Genomic DNA, 27637 nt, shown 5'->3' with positions numbered 1-27637 from the left:
TTTGTAAAGCTTTCGATGAATAAGCTTTGATTCAGCTGTGTCTGGACACTGGCAGGACCAGCACTTGTTGATGCCTGCAGCCATAATCTGACCTCCCCCTGCACTCCCCAGCCAAGGCTCCTTACTGTCACCAAGGCTCATCATTAACAAATGCAACCATATGTAGCTCTCAGTGATTGCACTTTCATCTCTTATGCAGATGATTAAGCTAATAACCAGACAAGATTTTGTGATGCTTTTATTTTCTGTAAATGGCATTTGCTAATTTATTAAGCGATTACCCGACTAGCAATTATGTAATATGCATTTTACTTTATAAAGCATAAAATATACAGTTTGCTTTTGGCAGCTTTGCTACATGTTTTGCATGTATTACTATACATGTATTTTAATGTTTGTGGAAAACTTACTTTTTTAGTAATGTTGTTAGCTGTAACTTTGATACACTCGTTGCAGATAAAGGACAGAAAAGGTGCTGAAGAGCTTAGTCAAGTGGAGAATTTTTTTTCTTAACATTAATGGTTGTGGCATTGAACTACTGGTGATGCATCCTATGTACAACAGACCAGTAACTGAGAGTCAGTTCATCATCAGAACAGAGCTGATATGAAACTGCTGTTCAAGCATCTGTGGTGCAGAAAGTAGATGATACAAAATTGAATGCAGAGATTTTCATGATGTGCAAATAGAAGCTTGGTTGGTAAATAGCCTGAGTAGCTTATATCAGTGTCCGTGTGTATATTAACAAGTAAATCTGTCGTTACAGGGTGGTGTGTGTATTTGAGATGCAAGTTTGTGACTGTGTGAGAACCTGTGTGGGAATGTGGGAAAGGGTGGTGGAGCTGAGAAGGGTTGGTTGCGATCTGTGAACAGGACTGTTGTGGTGGTGACTGTTATGGGAAGTGATGCACTGGAACCATCTTCCTGAATGCAGCATGTAAATTGGCATAGTTTCTGTGTTTCCTTGCTCTGGGATTGGGCAAGTATTGGATTATCCTGATTTTCCACCCTATTATTTATTATCCTCACTATTCTCATAGCTTGAGGATGCAAAGGAGAATTACACAGGTTGAATAGAATTACATAATGACAGATGTAGCGGACATAGAAGGAGTGTCCTCTGGTATGATCTGATTAAATCCCATGATGTTTACTGTACTATTTTCCACCCAGAACACTTCTAATGGTTACTTGTGAAATTCAGTACTGGTCTCTGCTGTCTTAAGAGTGTTAGATCAAGGTTATTATAGGTGCACTGTCCTCTAAGTGGGCCGTGTTGGTAGCGTTCACAAAACTGAACAGCTTGATTATATGGTCACTGCAGGTGCAGTAGGGACAGTAGGAGTGCAGAGTGTGAAACCTGCAAAGAGAGTAATGGGGGTTTGTTCTCTCAGACGGACGTTGCCTATTGAGAAAACCCACAATGCATTGAGAAATGGGTGTGTGTCATTTCAGCGGATTCACCTTGCTCACGTATGCTTGTCTTGCCGGAGCCTTCAGACAGGACTCAGTGGAGGCTGGTGTGAACAGCGTCCTCAGAGTAGTTCACTCTGTGGGCAAACAGCAGGAGGCAGGACAGGACCTGCTGTACAAAGAACTTCATTAAGTCAGTTGTAGCCACAAAGGCTTGCATTTGTGCTAGATTTGAACTCAGCAGTAAGTTTTATATTGATGTAAAAAGCATTATTAGGCCTCTATCTTTTTGTCATGATATACAAATAATCTTAGGATATCTTGCGTAAATCTCATCAATATTTATCCCCAAAACATCACAGCTCTTCATTCCTTTCTCTTTTTTTTTTTTTTTGCTACTTCTCAATATATAAGCTGCCGTAGCTCTTGATGTCGTCGTTGTTGTTGTTGTTGTTGTTGTTGTTGTTGTTGCACTTCACACAGTTTTTTGTTAATCTGCAGAACCCTTCACAAAAGGGAATGTCAAAACAGCTGTTCACACCTCCGAACGTGTCTCAGTCAGCTGAGTTAGGGCCGGCCTGGAGCTCCTGTTCTGCCTTCTGACATCCGTTGACAGCTGTCTGAACAGGTTTGGCTCCCTCTAACATTCCAAGGTAGGCAGGCGTCCTCTGAATCACTATTTAAAATAAAAAAAAATACGAACACAAGACCAACAGCAGCACCAGCTAGTTGATGCATCTTACATAGCTTTATCCTCCCTGGTGAAGATTCAAAAAATTCCCTCATACCCATTGCAGGCCAGACATAATTTGCAGCTTGATGTTAAGAGTTAATGATTTTATTAAAATGTTCCATCACTCTCTTGTCTCTCCCACTTGACCCAAGCTTTAAAATTACATAGCTATACCATTTGACCTGTGCAATTTGGATGTGTCATTGGAGGGGAAAATACAGCAGAAATAAAGAACCACTTTATTCTCCTTCACCGAGAAATACAGTATTCATTAAAACAGACATTTGAAGGTCATTGAATACATCTACATTCATAAATAATAAAATAAAAACAGATTTATGAACACAGTCTCCTTGTTAAACCATCAAAGAAGTGAAATGCTTGCAAATTCACTTTTAATCCTGCTGTGCTTTGGTTTTAGTTAATTTACTAATGGCCTGAGAGGGGATTTAATCTACAGTGCAGTTGCGCGTAGCAGCTGATGTTATAGTGAAAACATCAGGTGTGCTTCCTGCTCACTGTCAGAGCTCAGTTCCTCCCCTTTTAGTGTTGACACAGCAGGTAGAGGACATGGGCGGGAACATTTGACATCAATCGTGTGTAATGTCGCGGTGCCTTGAGTGTTAAACAGACACTGTGCAATATAAGCTCTCAATTGGGATTGCAGAGAGGGTCCCGCTGGAGGGGGAGGAGAAGGCTCTAAACAGAGGTAAGGAGCTACGGTGGTTGCTAGGCATCTGCGCTGAGGAAAGCATATCTGTTTTGGGCCCTGCTCCTCCTCTCTCCTTTTCCCAAACAGAGTGCAGCACCACTGTCAGCCACAGAGGGCAGCCATACTGCACATGCTCTGCTGCTCTCCTCCATCTCCCTATAGTGAAAAAACCCAGGATGGCCCAAATAATCCCCTTTAATACCCTTCTGCACTTGATTTCCTGATCTGTGATTGGATGGTAATGATGTTGCCGCTGTTTGTGATAGCTGATTGGTCTGGCCCACCATTCAGTGAGTGAGGGTTTGTCAGGCAAAGCCTCCAGGGGAACCTGTGTGGCATAATGCCCCATGACGAGGCGAGGCAGAGTTCCTGTATCAGCTTGCAAAAAAAAAAAAACATAGCTGAGAAGTACTGCAACAAAACTGCGAGCAAAGACCAAGAGGGACGCCAGAGAACCTCACATGACCTTGGCTGCTGGTCACTGGTGGTTAGGTGTGCAGGTGGAACGATGGAGCAAGTTGCTGGAAGGGTTTACTGACAGGATTGTCTGTGAATGACCAGTTCTGATTAAGGAAGATGAAAGACATCCTGGAGAGGGTGCACTGCTCAGTGCTGCTGCGCATTGTACTGCCTCTGCACCCCTGCGTGTCTGTGTGACTAAGCGTGCGTGCGTTCGTGCGTGTGTGAGAGAGAGAGAGAGAGAGAGAGGGAGAAAGGGGGCGTGTTGATGTGTGTGCTCTGCTGCACAGCCACGGTAGTGTGAGCTGAATGATGCTCGCTGGCTCTCTCTCTCTCTATCTCTCTCTCCCTCTCTTTCTCTCTCTCCCCGCGCTTCCTGGCTGTGCCTCTTTCTGCCGAGCATTGATGAACCATTTTATGCTACAGAGCTGCCATAGCCATCGTCCCGGTCCCGCTGCTGGCTTCTTTTCTGTCCTGCCAACACAGTAGGAAATACCTGCCACCGCGTCGGTCCTTTAACAGCTGCTGCTAAGGTACTGTATCGTCTACTGTCTGCTGTCAAGCCGTGTGTGTTTTTCTGAGCTGAGGATTGTTGTACTGGCTCTGCTGCAGGATCCCTGTGCTGCTGCCGCCGCTGCTGCTGCTGCTGCTGCTGCTTCTGCCTCTGCTGCTGCTGAAGGGATAAGGATGATCATAACATGTCTTAGTGTCTTCGACTCTTAGCGGCGAAGATAATTGAAATGTACTCTCCTGCCTGTTATACACTCATAGCCCTCTAGCCTTCTGTGCATTTCTTAAGAGATGGATCAGTCTGTTTTGAGTTGCACTGCACATGAGTCCAGGTTTGACAGCACTGTGAGGAGCCAGAGGACACTGCACATCATTTGCATGCAGTAAGGATTCACTGCCATATTTTTTGATACTGTTTCAGCGTCTTGTCCTAACTGAGAGCACACTGCAGGATGTTAACACAGTACTTCAGTCAGCAAAGCAGCAGCAGTGTGTTAATTGTTTCTGGGTGATATAATATGATTTTGGGGTTGATGTTGGTTCCGGTTGTCACTGCCAGTCCTGTCAGAAGGCGCTTTCTGCACAGTCTGCATTCACAGCAGATGTGATAGTTTTAAGTTGAGAAAGTCATTCGGGTTACTGAAGTTAATGATTTGGACATGAATGAATGCTAATTGGAAAAGAGCAGTCATCTGACATTGATCAATTTGCTTGCATGGAATCTATCGAACATTTGTGTGGATTATCTACGGGCAGTGTATGACAGTAGACTATTATCAATACCAGGCTGTTAAGACAACAGCTGATACTGTATGACTGGTGTGCTTTCATATTCTGAAAAGGTGTCCTTGCTTTTGTTTTGTACACATTATAAATTACTGTGTGTTGTAGGGAGCATTAATAGATGTGTAAAGGAGATAAGTGTCTTTCTGTGTTGTGTCATTAACCTCAGAGCTCAGTTTGCAATGAGACAAGATCCTATAGGTGGCAGTCATGAGAGCAGAGGGCAGCAGTGGGAACACACAGTGAAGTGATTTCCACTGTGAGAAAATATGTTATGTGTGTGTGTGTGTGTGTGTGTGTGTGTATATGTGCATAGTGTGTGCACAGGTATGGATCTCTCTGCCGCTTCCCAAGGTCACTCATTTGAAGAGCTTCCATAATTAGGGCTGTCAGTCTCGACCCACACCTCAGATATGAGAGAGTACTCTGACGACAAACTCCCATTCATATTGTAGCTCCTCCTGTCCACCTTGACAAGCAGCCATGGCCATTCATCATTTCACTGGTTATCCCTGAGCTGCCAGCAAGCGACTTTTATCTTCACTATGCACAGGAGACGGGTATTCATATTTCTTACCCAAATTTGATCGCTCTGCAATGAGCTGATTGAGAGAGAGGGGGTGGGAGGGTGGTTTTGCTGGTGATGGTGGAGGGGGAGTTCAAGGAGGGAGGAAGAGTACTGTTGAGGTTTGTTTTTTTAATTCAGCCTTAGGTCAAATAATATTTGCATGTTTATTTCCTTCGTCTGGTCGCACCAAATGGGTGGGGTTTACCGCATTGGGAGCTCAGACATTTTGTTTCTGTCACAGAAAACTATACTGAATTTAAACTAGGAAGCGTCTTCTCACCGACTTTATGGTACATGAGGAAGATCAAAGGACACTGGATTTTTGGAGTGTGATGGTTTTAAAAAGTCTGATATTGATATATTGGCTGGTATTTGTTTTCTTTTCAACATAAAACGTTCAAATATTGTAAATAAAGCTCAATAAATGCTATTAAAGAGTGGAACAGTTAAACTCGCATTACTGATTTTTTTTTTTTTTTTTGCTGTTTGGGGCAGCAGAACCAAGATGTGAACACAACACTAACATATTATCACATTTTCATTTTTCAATATCGCAAACTTGTTAGTAAATAGTTAATTGCGATTTACCCATCACATATTTTTAATGAAAATTGGCCAATCAATCAGGGCATCCCTACCCCCAGACGTTAGCTCTTGGAGTCATGTTATGTCTCCCTGGCAAATGTAAGTCCAGTATTTACTTTACGACCATGCACCTCTGTTTTTGGTCTCCAGCAGCTCCTGATGGAAATATCTGTCTCTTTAGCTGCTACATGCTGCATTGTCTTCACCAGCAAATCCCTAACGTGTGATGTTGTGCTGGACAGGTAGCATATTCTGTGATTTTTCAGAGATTTCCTTTTTTCCTTCTTTTTGCTGAAAACGGCTTCCCACAGCCGTGTCTGGAAATGAGGCTGGTGAAGATATATAAGATACAAAACAATGAGCTGAAAGACGCTACAACGCTCAGCAGGGGTGAGAAGAACTGTAGAGCTGTGTTCCTCACTACAAGTGGCCTCTTGCACATAGTAGAAATTTGATCCATTGTTAATATAACATTTTGTATGTTTGTAATGGAGAACGTGTTTGTAAATGACCTTAAACATATCTTTGACATTTCTATACTGCTATTTCTTGGATTAAAGTTGTAAGCATAATATCACTATGCTGATGTAGTTTGGTTGTAAAGCTATGAAGCAGGTTAAAAAATGCCAAGAAAAATAGTTTGTAGTGATGAATCTGGTCTGTTTAGGTTTTTGTGCAGCTTGTGTTGGGGTGGTGACACAATTAGCAGCCTTTTTGACAAAGTAGATGGTGTACACAGCGAGCATTTGGCTACAAAGTTGCTGAAAATACCCTTTATATAGCTATGTGCTTTGCTTATTGGATAAGCTGGATAGCTTTGCTAGTATGAAGCACGGTCTACTGTGCTGGTGTGACCTAAAGTGAGAGGAGGAGTGCCGAGGTGCTGAACATGGCTGCCCAGTGGAGGATGTAGCAGTGTGAGTGGTGCTTGGCTCAGCGTGGTCCTGAGTGACTGAAGCTAGGCTGTAGTAACAGCTGGAACACTGCTGCTGCTGGCGCCTGGATGTGGCCTGGATAAGGCACGTGACCCCGCCACAGTGTGAGGCATTAGTGATATGAACAGCAGGGTCCACGGCCACTGTTACATAATACCATCTTCGCTGGGAAATCTCTGTAAAGATGGCTCCGGGAGACTCAGTGACAGCAGAGTGAAAGTGCATTATCATTGTCAGCAGCCGCATCACTTGCTCTGATTGTTGGACTGTCCCCATGCATGACAGGACGTGTGTGTGTGTGTGTGTGTGTGTGTGTGTGTGTGTGTGTGTCCTGAGGGTAGCTTCATGTGAGGGCAGATTAATCCCGATGTTTTATGCTATATAAGCCTCTAGAATAGATCCGCTCTACACACGTTAATTGTATTTGTGTACATGTTCATGGCTACATATATGTATGTGCTTGCATGTGTCTCTGCACCAGTGTTGCAGTCTGTATCTCTACAAGTATGGGCGTGTGAATGTTTACACGCCGGACATGTTTTTGTGTCACAGCTCAAATGAAATGTAAGTAGATATGTCGTGCCAGCTGTCATCGTATCGGCACTTTGAATGACTGCTGTAGTCGGGCTCAGACGTGCAGGACAGACCGGCTGCTGACTTCGCTGGAGGTCAGAGGAGAGTAGCCAGTAATCACCTCAGGGATCTGACTGCATTCAAAATTGATTGTTCCTGGAGTTGATCAGGGCTGTCCACTCAGTCAGATGCACAACACTGATCTGGTGTAAACGGCATGAGATTAGATGAGCCCCCAGAAGTTAGCTGTAGTGGTTTGTTGATAGGGTGATGCAATTTTTTTTACTCCAGTTTAACAATTGTGACACAATACTCATGTGTTGTTGTGTCATGTTCACAGCTTGTGTTAATGTTTGGCTCCATCAGTGTAACACTGTTATGGACAGGTCCTTGATTGTCTTTATAGGAATTCAGTGCCAGAGAACACCAATAGGATTTTAGTGTGCATTAGCCAAGCTTGACTTACAAAACTATATATATAGTTTTATATATATATATATATATAGCCACAATCCGTGCCGTGCTTCATATATATATATATAAGTCTGTGTCTGTAGGCGGCTCAGTGAGGTGGAGGGCTGTTTGGATCTGAAAGGTGGACGATCACCACTGAGGGCGGGGTTGGGGATGATTATGTGGATCTTGCCAAAATCCACAGGCAGTGATGATTATTTGTCAGGATTTGCTTTGTAATAAAAAAGCTTATCTCCACAGGTTCAATCTCGGCCTCTGTCTCTGTCTGTGTCTTTCTGCTTGCAGGTTTTGGTTCCTGTGTCTGCTTTGTCCACACTGTACTCCTTAAATTTGCATTTCCTTTAAAAAGTAAAATTGTGTTCAGTTTCACGTTGCATAGGTAAATTTAACCCAAACTTGCTAAATAATATTTTTCCAAAAATGCAACACAGACTGTTTTGAACACTGGTTCATTTGAATTGTTCAGCTCACAGTTGACAACAGGAGGAAACAAGAGCAGGATGCTCTGATGTCTGAGGTGGTTGCCGAACACCATGTCCAATGTTCATGTCCTTTCCTGACACACTCTACTCTGTGTATTGTCCACCATGTTGGAGGTTAATTGCACACTCTTTGATAACATATTATTGGCAGGCAGTACCGCAGATACTCTGCCAGTCAGTTCAAGGCACACTTGCTGTTCCTACACCACTTTTAATGTTGAGGATGATTAATGAAATGCAAATGTGCTCTAGACTTAAAGCTTTGTGTTTATGTGGGGATGTAATTGATTCTAATGTCCTGATCAAGTGGAATTTCATAGCAGATTACTAGGGAAAAAAGGTTGGGCTGTGCAGTGAGTGCTGCAGCACAATGATTCCTTTTGATTATTATGCCTCAGCACCGGCAACGGCCCGGGCCGCAGGCATGAAATTTTTGAGTTGTCCATACGTCAGTCCCTACGTCCGTGCCTTACTCGCGAACACGATAGCTAAATAACACCTTAAGGGAATTTCTTCAAATATGGGACAAACATTAAGTTAGACACTCAGTGAGTCACTTAGACTTAAAGATGAACTAATTACAATTTGGTGGTCAAAGGTCAAAGGTCAAGGTCAGTGAGACTTCACAAAACATGTTTTTGACCATAACACAAGAATTCTTACACCAACTATGAGTGATGACATTTTTATATCTAGACGGTCAGAGGTCAAATTCACTGAGACATCATAATATTTTTCAAATACACTTAATACCTTTAGGTAAATCCACTACATATATTATATGAGTATGGACGGACATGGATGATAACTGTAACTTGACTGGTTGGCGGAGACATACAATCACGAGGCGGTAATTCTGGCTTTGCAGTGATTAATCTTTGTTAACGCTATGATAGGGCGCTCTACATTGTTCTATGTTATAGGTCTCTGTGGGTTTGGTCTTCCTGCTGTCCAATCCACTGCCTGCATGCTGGGCCATCAATGAACAGGGGCACAGGGTAATTGCATGAAGAAGCTCTAATAAGGTGGATTGAATTAGCTTTGCCCTGACTAAAATGAATTAAAGAGGCCCATCATGACATACAGACTCCCAAACTGACTCATTATACCTGCTCAGCCAAATATATCATAATATACTGTATTATTGTAGAGATGCTGACAATCTAGGGCTACAGCCCAACATGAGTTTGTGCAAATGGCTGTATGGTGGAATGAGCAGTGTCTAATTTCCCCTTAATTAGAAATGCCTGCATGAATATTTGTTTTAATATGGATGAAAATGGAAAGCAAACTCTCGGCCCTGACAATTATCACAAATAATGAGCTCATATTGTTCTGATACGCCCATCACTCGGATGCTATGTGCATGGTAGAGCGGGGTAGTCACTTTGTGAATTTGCTACTTCTTTGTAACTTCATATACATGTAGTGCTCTAAACTTTGAGAACAATTTCAATGAATGCTCCGTTGGATAAACAAGTCGGTGTTTGGACTTACCAGAGTCATATTTGCTCAGATTTTAATTTTTCAGCCAAGAACATGGATGATATAGTCGGAGGTTAGGAGGTTAATACGTCACCTTGGTGACAGCAGATGTTAGAGAGAAGAGTTCCTGAGCGCCTATGAAGGCTGAGGTGGATGGAGGGACTACATGGCTCTAGGAATCGTGCCTTGCAGCGGGGGTACGGGGCAGGACAGAGACAGCCTTTGTCCAGATGTCTGTTTGCGTTAGGAGGTTACGGCACTGCCTCCTGCCATGAGAAACAAACACTAATTGCCCATTGGCCCCGGGTTGGAAATGTGCAGCTGGGGACATGTGGCTAAAAATAGCACTGCTTGCTCCCATGAGTGGCGGGCACACAGCACTATAGCATTAGTATTCAGCACTAAAGCATGGCATGGACAAAAAAGGTCATCTTCTGGCCATGGCCACAAATGTCAGGGTGGGGTACAAAGCCACACCAACACAGGGTGGGTGAACTGGTGGCTGCACCGCAGGCTTCGCCCCCATATGGACCAACCTACTGAACCATCGTCCTCTGTCTTGCAGGAAAATGTCACATGGAAACAGCCACGCCAGTGTCATGACATCCTGTGTTTTGTTTGCAGCCCAGCAGCCTCCACGCTTGTTCCATGAAGTCTTTACCTCCATGCAGCGATGGCCCTCCATGCTTGAGTCGAGTTACAGCTCTCCCTCTATGACACAAAGGTAGCATCTGGTTCCACCTGACTGGAGCCATGAATAATTTAATAGGGGGCATTATTATTTCCAGCCAGCTTCACTAGCTTGGCAATAACAAGCAGTTTAGGTATTGCTATCAGCGTTGCTGGCTAAGTGGTTGAACATGGAGAGAGGATGTTATTTTACCTTGTTGGCATCTTATACTTGTGTGGGTTTGTAAGTATCTGGTTGAATGAGTGCTTAAGTGTTATTTTTCATTGATACACTAGGTCAACATGTTGCTTGGTTGTTTGCAGGTTTTTGACTTTGAGTAAACAAGAGCTGTGTGAAACATCTGGGTGACTGGGACAATGCAATCAAGTTACACTTATACCAATCAGTCTTGTGACTTTGCACAGATTATCAAACACAACCCATCAGCACTTGATTTTATCGCTAATCCAAAACACAAACATAAATTTTTCTATTATTATCAGGTTATTTTTATTTTATTTTTTTTCAATTGTATTTCATAGGAGTGCCTTTTTATTTTCCATGTAATCAAAGCTTAGTGGAGTGCTGTGTTCGGTGTGTGCTCAAAGCAGCAGGTGTGCAGGTATAGTTCAGTAGATACTTTATTCCTTCTATTGTCAGATTGAACCTGTGAGGATCAATGGATGGAGAACACACTCTGTTTGCACTGCATGAGAGTAGCTGTTAGCTGTTTTTCCACTCAGACCACCTGCTGGCTCTGAGCAGCCACTCACCTACACTCTAACAGATAGAGTACCAGCAGATTTCATCACCAGTGGAACTTAGCAGCAGTTGGTGAAGGGTTATCTGGAATAAGTTAGCGCAAAACTACATAATCAAATTATAAAACTACCATTGTTATTGTGATGACTAATCATTGTGAGGAGGTATTATAATAATTATTATTATTTATATATATTAATTTGAATAAAATACCTTGAATGACTGCAGCTTTTGTGTTCTTGTCTGTTTCTTCCCCCCCCCCCCCCCCCCCCACAGTTAAGAAATGAAGTTTTGCCCCACCACCTCCCAAGTGTGCAGCGTTTGGACAGCATTCGTCTTCTAGAGGACAACAGGAGAGCTCTGAGACTCAACGAGGAGACCCTGAGCCACCAAAGGCTGAAGCAGAAGTTACTGGTGAGTTCTCTGTGAAAGGGAGATAAAGGCTTGTTGATGCTGGACCAGGCATGGGCCATTAGGGGCAGTTGAAGACTGCCTTAGAGGCATTCGCTTTCAGTGGTTGTCTGGCTTTCATGTTCTTCTTGCTGGTTTGAATTGCGAACTTGTGAACCATGTGTTATTTCTCCTTCAGTTGTTGGTTTAATTTTGAAATGAACAGTGTTTACTTCTGCTCGGGTTCATTAAAAATAATCATTGGGATTAATTGGGGTCAAAGTTTTCATGAGTATTTCATGACCACTGACCATATCAGGGAAAGCTCAGGAGACAATACCTCTTAATTTAGGCTTGTGCATTCACCTCATGTCCGAGGAGGAGACCAAGCCTACAGGAAGTTGTTGGCAGACTGCTCCTTTGGCTAACGTTGCATACCTTTAATGTTAAATATTAAACCATCCATATTTTCCTCTTGAATAATTGGCTTGAGAGGTAATATAAACTATATTTATTGTCAGTGGTACAAGCCAACTAATGTTTTAGTTTATAGCATTCGTTTTATGTAGGAGATTGAATAGATGATTTTCCCCATCTTTTAGAAGAACTGAGGATATTGATAGGAGTTACCTGTACAGTAAAATCAATGCGAGGCAAATAAATAGGCCTGGCTGCTCATCAATGCAAAGCAGAGACTCTGAAGGTGGCCTCTGCATTTTTACCTACAGTGATCTTGACACCCTTTCTTGCACAGACACCCTGAGAGAAAATGAAGTTTAATACCTTTAGTGTTTTCATATTCTTGAATAAGTCTGAGTGTAATCAAATGATCACAACTAACTTGAGGAGGGAGGTGAGAAGGTGGCCCACATCCGGTTTTGACCCACGGGTGGTTTGATCCGTCCCTGCTGCATCAGAAAGGGTACATCAGTTTCTTTTGAGTTACACGTTTATTATTCTTCAAAAATATATGAATGCAATAAGATACACATCTCTGAGAATACTGGTTTCCTGCTCTCTGTCAACCCTGTGTAAATCAGTGCTGCTTCAGAGCACTGAAGAAACCTTTCGACTGTTGTCACATGATCAATTTCCTTACATTTCCTCCAGTTTACTGTTACCTGTGTCATTTCCTGTGGTGTGGGGAGGCCCAGTAGCCATGCTGCTGAAAATGTTGTGGAGAGTAAACAATAGGTTTTTACAGAGCGAAACTGGCTTCTTCTTCTTCAGGCTTCCTCCAGGCTGCGATCTCACAGCGGAGGCTGCTTGTAATTCCCCCGGCTTCCCCTGACGTCTGTGGTTCAATATGAATGAGCTGCATCGATTAGACCTCAGTGTGTTGCTTGCACAAAGGGGGTGAGTCGTGTGTGTGTGTGTGTGTGTGTGTGTGTGTGTGTGAGAGTGAGGAAGTGAGTGAGTGAGTGGGGGCTGCTGGCTTTCTCTCCTGTGGCTCCTCAGCACTTACCAGACTGTTGTTTTCGCAGAGGGCGATGTTACGGGTGACATCTTTTGGCTGAACCATAAACTGAAGCTTTGTTATTAGCAGCTTCTATGTGTTAAAGAACAGTGAATGTAACTGATATTTCCTTCTGGTATGAAGGAATTGTATTGGTAGTAACGGCAACATAAGACACTAAAAAATAAAAATTTCTCTTCCATGTCTCCTGGTTTTGGTTTGGACACACACACAGTAACACAAACATACAGAAACACATGATATTCACACACAATTTTCACAACCTTCAAACCCTCTTGTGTCACACACTGAGAGCGTGGTCTTCCTGTGTTAACGTCTGCCAGCTGTAGTCTATAGGGGTGCGAGGTTAGCACTGCTGACTGTAATTTTTTGCATAATGATGGTGGTGTGAACTCTATTTTTAAACTCTCTGCCTGCTTGTGACAGGGCTACTTGATAATTAGCTTGTCAACATTTCTTAAGGGCTCGCCTGCCATTTCAGTAATGTGCAGCAGCATTTTCAAAACAACTAAATGTGAATAATAACATATTTCTAAAAAAAAAAAGTGTAGTGTGTTGTAAATACATGTGTTCATCTGTCAGGCTCCCGAAAGCTTTTGCAACAATTCTGTGTGAAGGACATTTAATTGTGCATTCGCCTTCACATGCTTTTTAAGCATTTAACGGACAGACGTGAAATGTGAAAGATGGAGTTTATGCTTTGACTCGGCAGTTGTTGCCTTCTTCCAGGCTTAATTCGCTGTATCTTATGATGATGATAATATTTTGAGGTCTGGTCACACAAAAGCATTTCCCTCGTACCTGCAGTGGTTTCTGGGAAATGAGTGTTTTTGCAGTCAACATGCATCCTATCATGTCATTAAGCTGGTGTTTTGCACTGCTCAGTCAACAGAGAAATGGACTGGGAGGAACAGGGGTATTGGTGAGGGGGTGGGTGGGTTGGAGGTGGTGTTGTTAGTTCCCTCAAGTGGAAAAACAGCTGATTATGGATCCTGAAAGACTGACATAGCATCAGTAATTACCAATACTGCATGGCCCTACGTAAGATGTGAGTGAAGTGGTAATGAAAAACTGACAGAGCATGAGGCATGTCTTCAGCAAGCTCCATTAGCCTGCAGCTCTGTTATCTTATGATGGAGATGCAATCAACAAACCGCACCCTGCTAAAGGTATCTTCCTTGTGTACACAGCTGTCTGTAGCTGTTACATCTCTCTGTCTTATGCAGCCTGTGTGTTTCCCTGAGAGCAATCTTGATAAAAGTGACGCTTTTTTTTTTTTTTTTAAACTTTGCCCTAGAGATTTTGTACCCTTTTTTTTTTTTACCTCTGTCGCTTGTCCTCTTTTAGGCATGCAGATTTGTGCTGAAGAGGGAATTTCACAGATACTGAGTTATAGTTGTTATTCTGCAGGAGTTGACATTTACATAACATTTTCCTCTGTTTAGGATTTTTTAGTTTTACGACTGCAGGAGTTTCCGAGATCAAGGAAAGGAGTAGAAGAAAGAAGGAGCTCTTTGTCACTTTCCTGCCTATAAATTATGCATCTACACTTGTGGAAAATACAGTCATAGGAACATAATTGAAGTCTTGTCGTATGATTCAGTCACGTAACATACAGTACTTCATATTTTCAGCATTAACTTGCTATAGGGCTGTCACTCTCGAAATTGACACAATATTTGAAATTCGAATGGGGGGGGAGTAAATATTCGAACTGTAATGACCTGTTCGAATTGAAAATGTACAGCTGATAAGATGAACAGACTGTTTGAAGTAATCTGGCTTGTGATCCAGCACAGGGTGCCCTAAAATGTCACTTGACCTACGGCATGCCCTGTATTGACCTATCAGTAAACCAAGCGGTCTGTAATGTTATATTTTTTGTTACAAAAATGCAGGACACTAGTGAGCAAAGCTGACAGAGCATCTGAGAAGCAGTGTCTGCTAGCTTGCCGCCCAGATGAGGCAGCAGAGGCGCCACATATGAATGGAAGAACGCCAAGGCTACAACCTCGTCTGATTACCTTCTATTCGGCACACTCGGGTTCAGCAGGCCCTTTACCAGAAGCTTGTGAAAATGCCATCACCCCTAAGATAGCAAGATTTATGTGCAAGCATATGCAACACATCGGTATTGTTTTGGAAGTGGGGCTTCAGGGTTCTGCATTCAAATTCATTCGAATTCGTTTAAACTAGATTTTTGGAAAAAGTGACAGCTGTAACCTGCTCATACTTTGCTGATTTGATCTGTTGTCATATCGGTGCATCCAACCCAACCAAACTTAAATTTCCAACCTTTTCAACTAGTTAATTCTGTATGCTTTGCAGAAAGTGAGAGATGTACGGTTTTCTCCCAGATGTTCTCAAGAATGCAAAAGCTGAAGCAGCAAAACATAATCGCAGCAGGTTCACTGTTGAACCCTCTCTATTGCTAAAAGGCGATACTATGTAATTCCAGCTGATCAGCAACCACTGTGGCCAAAAGTGACAGTAATCTAATAATAGTAAATTGTGTGTAAGAGTGGCGCACACACACAGAAGAATTATAACATGAGCAAAATGACTCAGTAATGTCCCTTAATACAGCAATATCCATCTGAAGTTTGCTAAAATTAGCCAGCTTTAGCCTCTATAAGGTAGTGGTCATAGCAGACCAAGCAAGGTTGTATCAACAACACCCCTGAGTGTAATAAATTCAGCAAGGGGGAATTTTATTGCTAGTAAATTCAACTTTTCATTTGCAAGAGGAAGAATGTGTTATTTTTTCTTTTCAAAAGTCACATGCGTTTCCTTTAAATTGTCTTGACAATCTGACAGTGACGAGGTGAGATGTTTTTCCAACTGATAGGTCTGTCCTCATCCATGTTTTCCTCCTGCTCTGCTGCAGGGGTAAACTTTTGAGGTAAATTGTCAGGCTTTCCAGGGTGTCAAAAAACCCCCCGAAAAAAACAGGCACATCCTTTAAAGACTGATCGAAGTGAGCGCTGAGTGTTTGATAGATGTGAGTTGCATGAACAGATGTGTTTAAAGTGGAGAAGGACTCATTGATTTACTGCCCCATGCGGTGACGATTTTTGATATTCGATGTTTTAGCAAAGAGTTAGTTAATGAAATTCTCTTATCTATCTTTCCAAAAGATTATTTCTGTCTCCACTTCAGTCGCTTTTTCTCCCTGTGTTCTGATTGGCCCACCTGCACATTGCTAAGAGGAGGGTGTGACCCATTACCCATTTGTCTGTGGAGAGCGTCTCATTGTCGTAGCTGAGAAGGCAACGGGTGACTCGTATTAGGGATGTGAACAGTTTCTCCTTGGTTAACTCCTGCCCTCATAACTATGCATGACTGGGAGCAGGCCTACAGTCAGGCCTACGGGTTTAACCGGGCTGCACTTGATTTGATGGTCATGTGAATCACCAGGCCAACGAACAGTAGAGTGCTGTTCATAAATACGCATCATGTGGATTGCAAAAATCAGTCACTTCGCAGTATGCATACGATAGATCATGTTCCTCTAAACAATCAGAACTAGAAATATTCCCTGGTGTGAACTTGATCAGTGCCAGATTTGTCACTTATTTATTTTCATTCATATTCAGAAAACATAAACATCACACAGAAAGGGCTGAATCGATCTCCTTGCTATGAGACGACGATGCTGACCACTGAGCCACTGTGTCACAAGATTTAATGACACTTCACCGTCAACTGCTGACGCAGCTCAAACACAGCGTCTCTGATTTTTCTTGTGCCACATAATGCTGAAATTTTTAGTTAGTGTTACCTTACTAACACACAGGCTGAAATTTTCTATTTGGTGGGACAGGATGTTGTGGGGAGAGGTGTTAGGTGTAGATGTGTTGTTTTGTAATTTATTTCCATAAGTGAGCATCGAATTTTTATTTGTGTGCATGTGTGCTTGTGCATGTATTGATGTGGGAGGCCCCTGTGCTGGGGGGCCAACCTCATGTTTACATCACTTGTAATGAAATTAGAGCCGTGTGGCGCCCACACTACAGGCCTCCACTGATCCTCTAATTCAATTACCCCCCTTATTAACGCTCAGATGCTGCTGGCTGACCCAGGACCGCACACTGCTTTTGCTACACACCATTCACTCAGCAGCTCTTTCTGCTTCTCCAATGGGCTGACAAGTTATCACTCACTGTCTTACTGATGCACGGGGTCATCCAGGTTTCTCCTTGATACGAATGTGTTTGTTTACAGACTGTAGTAGCAGCCCCAAGTCTCCCTACTGTGACAGTAAATATTACTAATGAGAAAATTGTTTTGTAAGATTGCGCAGCATGTGTGAGAATCTACAATAAGATTGGAGCATATTTGTGTGTCTTTCCTCCACTTTGCCATGTTTCTATTACATTTATTCTTGGTTTATCTGCAGTGATTATTTATAATATTAATATATTTGGTGATTGTTTATCTATACTATTTCAAAACCAAGGAACTATTATGTGCTGTAAAATGCAGATTTGCCAGAATGTACTGGCTGTAGGCTGATAACACTGAGGTGTAGATAGTTTTAAGTTCAATATTCAGATATTCAGGTTTCCCCCTCAGCATCTTTTTATCAGTCTTCTCCAGATTTTTTGGGCAGTGCAGGATAAAGCTTGACTGATGTTCCACGTGTTATTTTTGCCTCATGATCCAGTATTGAGGCCTTACACCTTGTAAACTTGACAGTAGACATCCAAATGATGAGCTGACCTTAGGGATCAACTCAAAAGGGCTTCAAACCAAGTGTATTTCCATGTGAACCGTGTCATATTGCATGCACAACCTCCTTTTTAAACTTATGCAATATGACTGAGTGAGCTTTTATGGTCTGTTTTCTAGTCAATACAGTGTTCTCACTTTTTTTATCTTAGACACTTTAGACCAAGTTAACATTGAGTTGGGTCTCCTCCTCCATTACATACACAACCAAGCTGCAGTTTGCAGCAGTTACGCAATATGGCTCAATTCTGTGCAATTCTGACATGTACTTTCCCACTTTCAACCCTGCTGTTGTGTTTCCACTATTCATTTCCTCCCAGGCCGTTAACATTCCCAGCTTTTGTTCAAACTCAATTTAGACTTTAAAAAAAAAAAAAAAAATTATTAAATTTCTTTATTATTATTATTTGATATAAAAAATACTGTATTATATTTTTTTTGGTAGCTAAACCTGCCGTAAAATACAAATTAACATAAATATCTAGACACTGTCTAAGTTTTGGTGTTGGCCTCGTCCACTTAAAAAAAAAAAAAAAATCTGAATAAAGATATGATTATTAATATTTCATGACATAAACAGATAAAGATAATATCTGTGTATCCCACTGCTCAAATGAAGTGCCCAGTTGAACTTGCACTGACATATGTAATTTTGCTGTAAACAGTGAATGTTTAGTATTTTCAGCTTAAGAAAAATGATGTGATTAATACATTTCAGTTTAATAATCAAACAGTTTTTCCAACACAAATCAGTGTCCCGAGAGAAAGATTATCATTCATAAGCAGTAAACACTGACGTCTTATTTCCTGACTGAGATACGAGCCTTGAATGTAAACTGCAAGACTGTGTTGCTATTGGAACAAGGCCCATCGCCTCTCTGCTGTAACAGGTCTGCAAGGAGCTGGCGGCATCTACACGCAGGGTGTCTGCTGCCAGCACACACACCAACGGGGGCACACACGTGCACACAAACATACATACACAGCACTGCGTGTCGTCAGTGTTTGGGCCTTTACCTCACCAGATAAGAGTACACTTATGATGGCGAGATAACGTTTATCACAGCTACATCAGAGATAGCGGAGAGAGGGAGAGAGTCCTTTCCAGTCTCCTCCAGGGTCGGGTGTTTCCGAGCCCACTGACACCAGCCGCCTTCATCTACAGTGTGGCCTGTCACGATAGGCTTGGGCTCTAGCATCGCCCCACTCTCCATGTGTTTGTCCAGCAGCGGTTTGGTGTCCTGTAGGAGGAAAAAAAAATCTGCAGATTTGAGATAACATGGCGGTACAGTAATGGTAAATAAAACCTGTAAAAAAAAAAATAAAGATATACGTTGCCCTGATATTATCTTATTATGCTGAGCTGAAAGGGACTGCATTAGAAATAGTAGCAGAAACATTGCTTCATATCACAGATTAAAATGCTGTGGGAAGTGTCTGAAGTTAAGCCGGTTAATGGGTTTATCACAGGTTTGCAGAATCCCCCGTCTTTTGACCCGCTTGAGTGCATGCATGATACAATGAGGCTAAATCATCTCATGCCCATATTCAGGATTTCAAAGCTAAATCTCTGCCAAGTTTCTTAATCTCTAGCCACTGTATTGAGCTTATTAAAGTTTCAATCTGCTACAGGCTCTCTTTCTCGCCTCACAGGATGAATGTGCCCTTTTAATAATGTAACCGGTTTTAACAAGATCGTAAAATGTTCATCTAACTTTCATAAGCCCTGTTAGCAAAGTGACAAATTCATGTGGTGGCAGGAATCACTTTGGCAGTCCCTCAGTTTTAGAAATGAGAACGCAGTCAGTTTTATTATTATACTTTTTTTTTTTCTTTTTCTTTCTGTGCAGCTCCGTGGAGGCCGGAGAGTTGTGCCTAAGTTTACAGCAGCCTGCAGGAAAGGCTGAGCTTGTTGCTGTGTCACCCCCGTGGCTCCGAAATAGAGGTTAGTCACGATGGGGGAGATTTAGATTGGCCTTCTGGTAACTGATAGTGCTCCACTGAACACTCCCCTTCTCCTATGCCTCATCTATAATGTACATGAGTTGCACAAGGCTAAACCCTGAAAACACAACCTTTTCAGACGCAGCTACAGAATCTGCCAGGTGATGGCTTCTACAATCCATTTATGGCTGATGAACTCTCTTTGTTTTTACGCTCTTTAATACAGTATGTGGTTCAATGATATAAGTTGAACTGGGGCAGGGTCAGGGCGGAATGAATGCAAAAGCTGCTGGCTGATTTGAGAGTGTGTGTGTGTCCTTCTCCCTCTCAGGCGTTGTTGGAGTAATGTGACCTTCATAGGGAGATTAAAATATGTAGCAGGCGTGCATTGATTTTTGGACTGGCCACTGGTATTTATGGACTCAGCCAGTGCATAAATATTGATACCCGCTCTCCTAAAGAAAGATCTGACTTTGCGTATCTGTGTGTGTCTGTGCACTCATGTGCCCGTTGAGTTAAAGAAAAAAGGGAAAAAAAAAAAGTATGAGAAGATACCTGATATAAGAGAATAATTGGTAGCACATGTATTTTGGTAACCTAAATCTGCCTGTGACCCAGCAGCAGCTTAATAAGGTCATTCCCATTATGTGGTGGCTAATTACAATGCCTGTCATTGAAGTCCCCGAGCTGCACGGTCAAGTAAAAGAGCAGTTTAAAGGGGCAGTTCACGCCTAAACACAATACAACCATTTTTTATTTTTTTATTTATTTTTTTTTAAATTATTTTTTAAATTATTTTTGTGGCGTTTTAAGTCATGCTAGCGGTGTGGAACTATGGATGCCAATATCGATTGGTAATTTGTCAGAACATTTGATCCCCCAGAGGATGAATCCTAATGACTTTGGCTGTTGGCCGGATTGTCGTGAAATTTGGTTTAAATATTCATGTTAGGCTTCATCTGTATTATAATAAATATACTCAACCATCAATATCACTCAACTTTTCATCTAGTGCCATCAACAGTTCAAAATGTTATTTTTATGTCCCAATAGCTGAAAAACTAATGATATTCCCGCCAATCTCAGCTGTACTTTGTGTTTACTGCTAACCAGCAAATGTTAGCATGCTAACACGCTAAGCTAAGACGGTGAACATGGTAAACATTATACCAACTAAAAATCAGCATCTTAGCATTGTCATTAAGAGCATGTTAGCATGTTGATTTTATCATTTAGTTGAAAGCACTGCTACGGCCTCACATAGCCCCACCTGACCTCTGTGCTTCATGTATCGTTTGACTGACTCAGCACAAAACTTAGGGGGGGGCAGCAATTTCCATCTTCACTCTCCCCAGGATGAGAACATCTTTGCTCAGAGGGATACCAATGTTAAAATCCAGTATTGCCACAGGCTGTGCCCAGCTTTTCAGCAACAGCACCACAAATATGGCCCCTCTGTTGTCGTGCTCGCTGTACGCGCAGTATGCTGACTCCACTTTGACCCAAAGATTTTTTTTATCCATCCATTCCAATCCAATTATTTGGCATTTTTTTCCTTTTTATTACAGTTGACATTTGAGATTGCAAATAATAACTTTGGATGACATACAACAAGAATCCCCGGCCAGAATCAAACTGGGGATGTTTTGGTTATATGATATGTGCCTTACTGAGATTTAGATAATGGCTGTATTTCCAAAAATACAATGCACTCGCTGGTATTTGTTTTGTGCTCAATGTTCCTAACACTGCTTGTCTTTTTAAGTATTTGTTATTCTATTTTATAAATACGCACATTTGTTGAGCACGTTACCGGCTTTGTTTTGAAAAATTTGTGTAATTGTAAATGGTCAGGAGATGGGTGATTGTACTCAGTCTAGTGCCCCTTAATTAGACTTGTGCCTGGGTGGAATTAAAGGCCAATGATGGCTGCCAGCGTTTCTGGTACAGACAGAGGAGCTGACTGATAAGCTGGCCACTCACAGTGTCAGAAGAGTTGCGATGAGCTGTGTCTGTGTCTGGAGTGTTGTTACTGTATGCCGCTGTAACCCTCTCTTGTGTCCTCGAATTGCTCCTTTGTCTCAGTCGGGAATGCCTGTTCATCAGAGCGTTTTGTTCAGTGGTTAGGCGTTTTTTTTTTTTCCTCAGAGCTTGTTGTTGACTGTTAAGTTCAGACTCCTGCCTCTTGCTGCATTTGAGACGCTGTCCGCAGTGAGGTTTTGTTCTTTGTATGTACTTTGGGATGGGTGTGTGGGGCAAGTGGCCCTGACAGACCAACTTGGGATGACTCATACTGCTGACATGACTTTTTGTCCAATGAGTTCACCAGAAAAAGGTTGTTTTCTGGGTCATTTGCTTAGATTGCATCTCTCTCCCTTTCCTTCTCATTGCTTTTCTGTTTTTTTTTCAGTTGATGTCTTAGGTATTGCACACACAAGGCTTTCCAGTGACTTGAGAACCAGCTCAGGAAAGTCCTGTGATTGTGCTGATTAAAGCAAAATTCAGCAGCAATTTCCACTATATATATATATATATTTATTAAGACCAGAAAATGGCTGGGATAGTTGTTATGCTGCCCTTGAGTTCATATTAATTTACTGTGTCAAACACACTGCTTATCAGTAAAAGTCTGTGATGATGTGTTATTGGGCAACTGGAGCTTTGGCTGCACGCAGTAATTTAATCAGCAGGCTTGGATAGCAGTGTGGACTTCAGCTGAACTTCAGGATCAGGTTGCAGACTTGTCCTGCGGTTTCAGAGTTCTGTGAAGAGAGGTCCGTCTATCTCGCCACCTCTGCTACAGTCTGGACAGACTCGTGGAGACTGAAAATTTACCATTTGTTACCTGCTGCTTGTCTGGATATGAGGGAACTTGTCTTTAAGGCTTGCACTGTCTCTGTGTGGGAGAAGGTAAGGCCTGGCCAGCGAGAGTGCTTTGGAAAAAGTAACCTTTGAACAGTGCGGGTGGAAAAAGAAAAGTTCAGGTGGTCCGGGTATGTTCAGACAAGAGGATTCAGTTGTGTCTGATTGATGTTTTCACCTTAGACAAGTATCAAGTCTGAGTCAGTGTCTTCTTACCTGCTTTTTTTTTTTTTTTCTCTTGAGCGATTTACTCTTTCATTATAGTTACACAAAAGGAATAGCTGGGATCCTGCTCCTGTTGTTACAGATAAAAGACTCTGTTTTGTATTGAAGTTATCATTCTTTGTAGAATATCATGTTTCATTGATAACAAGTGTTTATTGATTCAATGTCTCCTCAAATTCAAAATTGTAAATTGTTAAATGGAGAAAATGTTGACTTTAACAAATCATTTAGTCTCATATTAAAAATGTTTAAATAAAGGCTTTGAGGCTTTGTGAAATTCTGCCAGTGGTGCGAGATGACTCCACCTCCTTCCAGTGCAGTCCTTCAGGAAATTTCTAGAAACAAGCATCATTAATGCAAAATGAGGCACGAATGGGCAGACACTGGATTTTGTTCAATCTCAACATTTTAGGGAGCAAGGTTATGCCACTTTGTTGGCTTTGATGATCTGGGATAAATGTTTTTTCATTTTGTGCAGATTTTATGCAAATGACCTGGACTGCAACAAATGGTGATTTACTTTTTAAAATTAATCATCTAATCTTTTAGTCAGTGAAACATAGAAACATGGAAAATAATGAAAATATCCATCAGAAGTTTTCGTCTACAGATGTCTTGCCTTGTCTGACAAACAGTCCAGTATCCAAAGATATTCGCTTAACAATAATATAAAACAAAAAAGCAGCAAATCTTCATATTAGAGATGTTACAATTGGAGAATCTTTGGAGTTTTTCTAAATAATTGACTTAAGTGATAAATCAATTGTCAAAGTTGCAAATTTGATTATGTTCTGTCGAATAGCTAATCAATTAATCAATTGTTTCAGCTCTTTTAAGATGTAATTTACTGAATTTTTCTGAAGAACATTTTTTGCGTATACCTACTCTGTTCTATTTCACACGTTGTGACCTACAGTGATATGTGCAGGCCTGTCTTCATTACAGTAACATGACCAAAATGGAAAGTCACCTATTCAAACATTAAGCTTGGGCTTCTGACCCAACCCTTCAGTGTCTGATGCTCTGATCATTCAGTAGGCTTCGCTGGAGCTGCCGTGCTGCCCTGCTGTTGCGTAACACCGACTCTGCATATACATTTACCAGCTGGGAGTCCTTTACCTGCTGTTGTTTGATATTTGTGGCAGAACCCTGTTAAAGAGGCAGGGCGTTTGGTGTTTCCTTGCTGCATTGCTGCCATAAGCACTGTCTTCGACTTAAAGAAAACCTCTCCCCTCTTTTCCTCTCTCTGCACTGATGATGACTCACACTCCAACACACCCTGCAGAAATCTCCTCTCATGCACCCAAGAGAGAGAGAGAGAGAGAGAGGGAGGGAGGGAGGAGGGGGAGAAAGAAGATTTGTGCTCTTTTGGCTCTAATACACACAATACCTGTTCATGTGTCCTGCTCTCTCTGTCTGTTTATAGAAATACCTGTACTCATCAGTATTCCCTGTGGTTCCCTGCAGGGTGGAAATGCAGCTGGTGTTTTTGCGCCGCTAAACCCTTGAGTGCATTTTGCATTTATTCGGGCAACCAACTCTCTTATCTGCAACCAAGAGGCTTCAGGAGTGCATTTACATTCATCAGATGAAGTTAACACCTCCAAGACGCTGACGTCAAACCCTGAGTCACAAAGAGCAGAATATATGAAGCATTATTTAAAGTGAAGGAGTTGAGTGTCGGATCAAAGCTTTATCAAATGTTGCATCCGTAAAGAGTTGGGTGGAAAGGTGCCATTTATAGGTTGTCCTCGTGATCCCCTCACCGTAGGCTGCCCTCCAGTAAGCAAGCTAACATTGTGTGACATTTGCAGTGATGCTGAAGTCCAGGCTGCACGTGCTGCAGTGCCGTAGGTCCGCTGCCCTCAGGATTCTGCTTCTCTGGAAATAGAAAAAGAGCAAAGAGACCGAGCGTGATTAATGGCCATATATGTGCAGCAGAAAACACAACAGGCCTGTCTGCCGCCATTTCCTAACACACGGCCCCACAGGCTGAGAATTACATAACAGATCTGCAAAGATGCTCATGCTGATTCTTAATTGCTTTGGTTCGTTTATAGTATGCGATTGCGGCTGCGTAGACTCACGCGTGTCAGGTGGGATCACAGTCACAGCGAGATGTGTGCGGTTTCAGAGTGGTTTGCCCTGCAATTGGTCTCCCTCCTCTTATTTACCATGCCCCCTGGTTCAGCTCTCAGGACTGTCTTTGGAGGAAATGTTTTATCTCTCCCGCCTCGTGCCAGTCTGGATTTGACTGGCACTCTGTTTTTTTCTATTAAGAATGTGCTATTTTTAGCACGCTGTGTCAAAACACGGCTGTCTCATCCTGTGTATGTATGTGCTCACTGAAATAACTTCCCTTCCCCACAAGGCTTGAGTGGTCTCTTCAGCTACATGTGCTGAAACCCTGTTTGCTGTGCTTCACACTGCATGCAGACCCATTACGCAACCCTGTGCATCAGCCGCGGGGCCACCGGGCCAGAATGACAGGCAGCTACCAATCATTCTCCCTCTCATCTTCCCTTTCTTTCCTGTTTTCATCATCTCTTCTTGCTTCTCTGTTTTACCCGGACCCCCTCTTTTGTTCCTTTCTTAGTTCATATTTTTAAAGGTAAAGGGGAATGCATGGTGCACTGATTTGTTTGTATACCAAATTACAGCAGTGTGTGTTTTAGAGAGTTGGTAAAAGCTGTGTATTGCCGCTGGCATGCAGAGTTGTTCTCTCTCAGTGTACTGGAGTGTGAAGGCAGGTCAGTGGGGGCCAGCAGAAGAAGAGAGGATGATCTGTCCTTTGTTGTCAGTGGGCTTCCTGTGTGCTCTGCCTCATCTTAATGCAAAGTAGAGGGTTGTGTTTTTGAGAAGGATCGTACCTCTGAATGGACATAGTCAGCAGTACTCCATTAATTGTTTGATCTGCCATATTGCACAGTTCTCTTGGCAGGTTTAACAGAGCCTTGAGTGTGCCTTGAATTCATAATATGCCATCTACTGATAATTATAAAGTGTAACATGCAGGTTTTTATCCTGTTCAATCCCATGAAAAATATACTGTAGCTTAAAATTTACTGTTAACAAGGCAGATTTCATTGTATGTCTGCATGTAATGATTTTCCTGTTGGCTGTGTGAGCAGGGAAGACGTATTTAAGAATTAGTATATTGTGTGCAGCTCAATAAGTTTGGTGCACACACGTGTACTGTAAGTTTACAAAAGTAAGATGGGTGAGGTGGTGTAGATTATACTGCAAATTGCAAAAGCAAACAAATTGGTGGAAGAAGTATTTAGTAGTTAGAGGAGCAGTAACAATGTAAATGTACTTCACATCAGTGAAAGAACTAAAGTGTTATCAATAAAATGTTGTGCCAGGAATGGTCTCTTTCAGAATGTTGAATTAAAATTCTGAATACTGATTGGCTGGAAGGTGTGAATTAACTTTTAGTGACTGGACAGACACCAGTGTTTGTTTGCAGTTGTAAATTAATGAGGCAGTATTAAAGTGTTGGCAAAGACAGCAACAGAAGAGCCTTAGATGGAGATCTGAAAACTAACAACAACAACAACTGAAAAAAGGATAAAAACCCTCTCAGTGAGAAGCGTTTTAAGTGGCTGATGGCTCTAGCTTTATATTTAGTGCAGACTACAAGCTGGACTACAACCAACCGCTATTAGCTTAGCATAAAGACTTTGAGTGGAATCAGGCTAACAGCGAGCTTGGCTACGTCCAAAAGTGGAAAAAAACACCACTCCTGCTGCTGTACCAGCACATCTAAAGCTCATTAATTAATATATTGTGTCTTGCTTGTTTAATCTGCACAAAAACTGAAGTGGTGGTTTCACAGAGTCAGGATAGCTGTTTCTCCCTGTCTTCAGTCTTTGTGCTAGGCTAATCTCAGCTAATTGGCTGCTGCTTGTAGCTTCATATTGAATGCAGAGATCTGAGAGAGATATCCATCTTCTCATCTACCTGTCGTCAAGAAGGAGAGGAAGCTTATTCCCCACCTTTGTGTCATTCTCTGCGATTGATGCAGCACACATCGTAATAACCATGGAATTTGAAGAGAGAAATTACAGGCAAATTATGCTCTGCAAATTAAAAGCACATTATGTTCCATTCATGTCCACTCAGAGGATTGAGAGTGTGTCTGCTTTGACATCTCACAGGAACTGAAGCTCAGATATCAACATTTTCACTGAGAGTCTCTGAAGGTGGCAAATGAGCCTCAGACAGACACTTGAAGTGGTTCAGAGTTTTAATTGAATGAGACACACACACACACACACACACACACACACACACACACACACACACATCCTTGTTTCACTACATTCGTGGGGACCCATCATTGATATAGTTTATTCCTGAACCTCTTACCCTAACCTTAACCATCACACTGAACCATAACCCTAAAACCAAGTCTTAATCCTCAAACAGCCATTTAAACATATTCCCACAGAGCTGTCAGACCCTACAAGTATAGTGAGTGTCTGGTTTTCAGACCACAGAAGTATAGTTAAAGAATCCCACACACGCAAACACACAGACGGCGTCTATTTTATTTTTTTCTCCTGCTTTATTTCCGACACATGAAAAATGCTGGAAAAAAATGGAGACAGTTTGTATGATAAAACCATCTACAACAGTGCAGTCTGTGCCGTTTAAGACGGCACAGAAACGCTTCTGATGTGGCTTTATATTCTGAGTGGAGAAAGGAGAATCTCAATACAGTTAAGTTCTGCATCAACTTGTGTGTAGATGGCATCTCTTTTGCATCTTTTGCAAAACAGATTCTCTTCATTTTCAAATGATAAACTCTCACATTGCCAGCATAAATGCCATGGTAACCGTGGAGAGCAACATTTTAAGT

The 27637-nt window shown here is 42.0% G+C and overlaps 1 protein-coding gene across 10 annotated transcripts in view; it reads left to right on the top strand.

Annotated features, from left to right (window-relative positions):
• The first annotated feature begins 3775 nt into the window (after positions 1 to 3775).
• Positions 3776 to 27637, top strand: part of rimbp2b (RIMS binding protein 2b) — an 81762-nt gene continuing 57900 nt past the window's right edge. For 9 of the 10 annotated variants that reach the window (XM_087170376.1, XM_087170372.1, XM_087170371.1 and 6 more), the window contains exon 1: positions 22370 to 22596. In XM_087170376.1, the coding sequence (XP_087026502.1) occupies positions 22549 to 22596 (48 nt within the window). In that variant the 5' untranslated portion in view covers positions 22370 to 22548. Of the gene's footprint in view, positions 3851 to 11420; positions 11559 to 22369; positions 22597 to 27637 lie in introns of those variants that run through there. The other variant, XM_087170375.1, reaches the window with a different exon arrangement.

The sequence above is a fragment of the Seriola lalandi genome, unplaced genomic scaffold (assembly GCF_002814215.2).
Source record: "Seriola lalandi dorsalis isolate HSWRI2012SDOR001 ecotype SW California unplaced genomic scaffold, Sedor1 jcf7180002054945, whole genome shotgun sequence".
Taxonomy (NCBI): domain Eukaryota; kingdom Metazoa; phylum Chordata; class Actinopteri; order Carangiformes; family Carangidae; genus Seriola; species Seriola lalandi.
The sequence above is the reverse complement of the archived record's forward strand: the minus strand, read 5'-3'. Positions and strand labels throughout refer to the sequence as shown.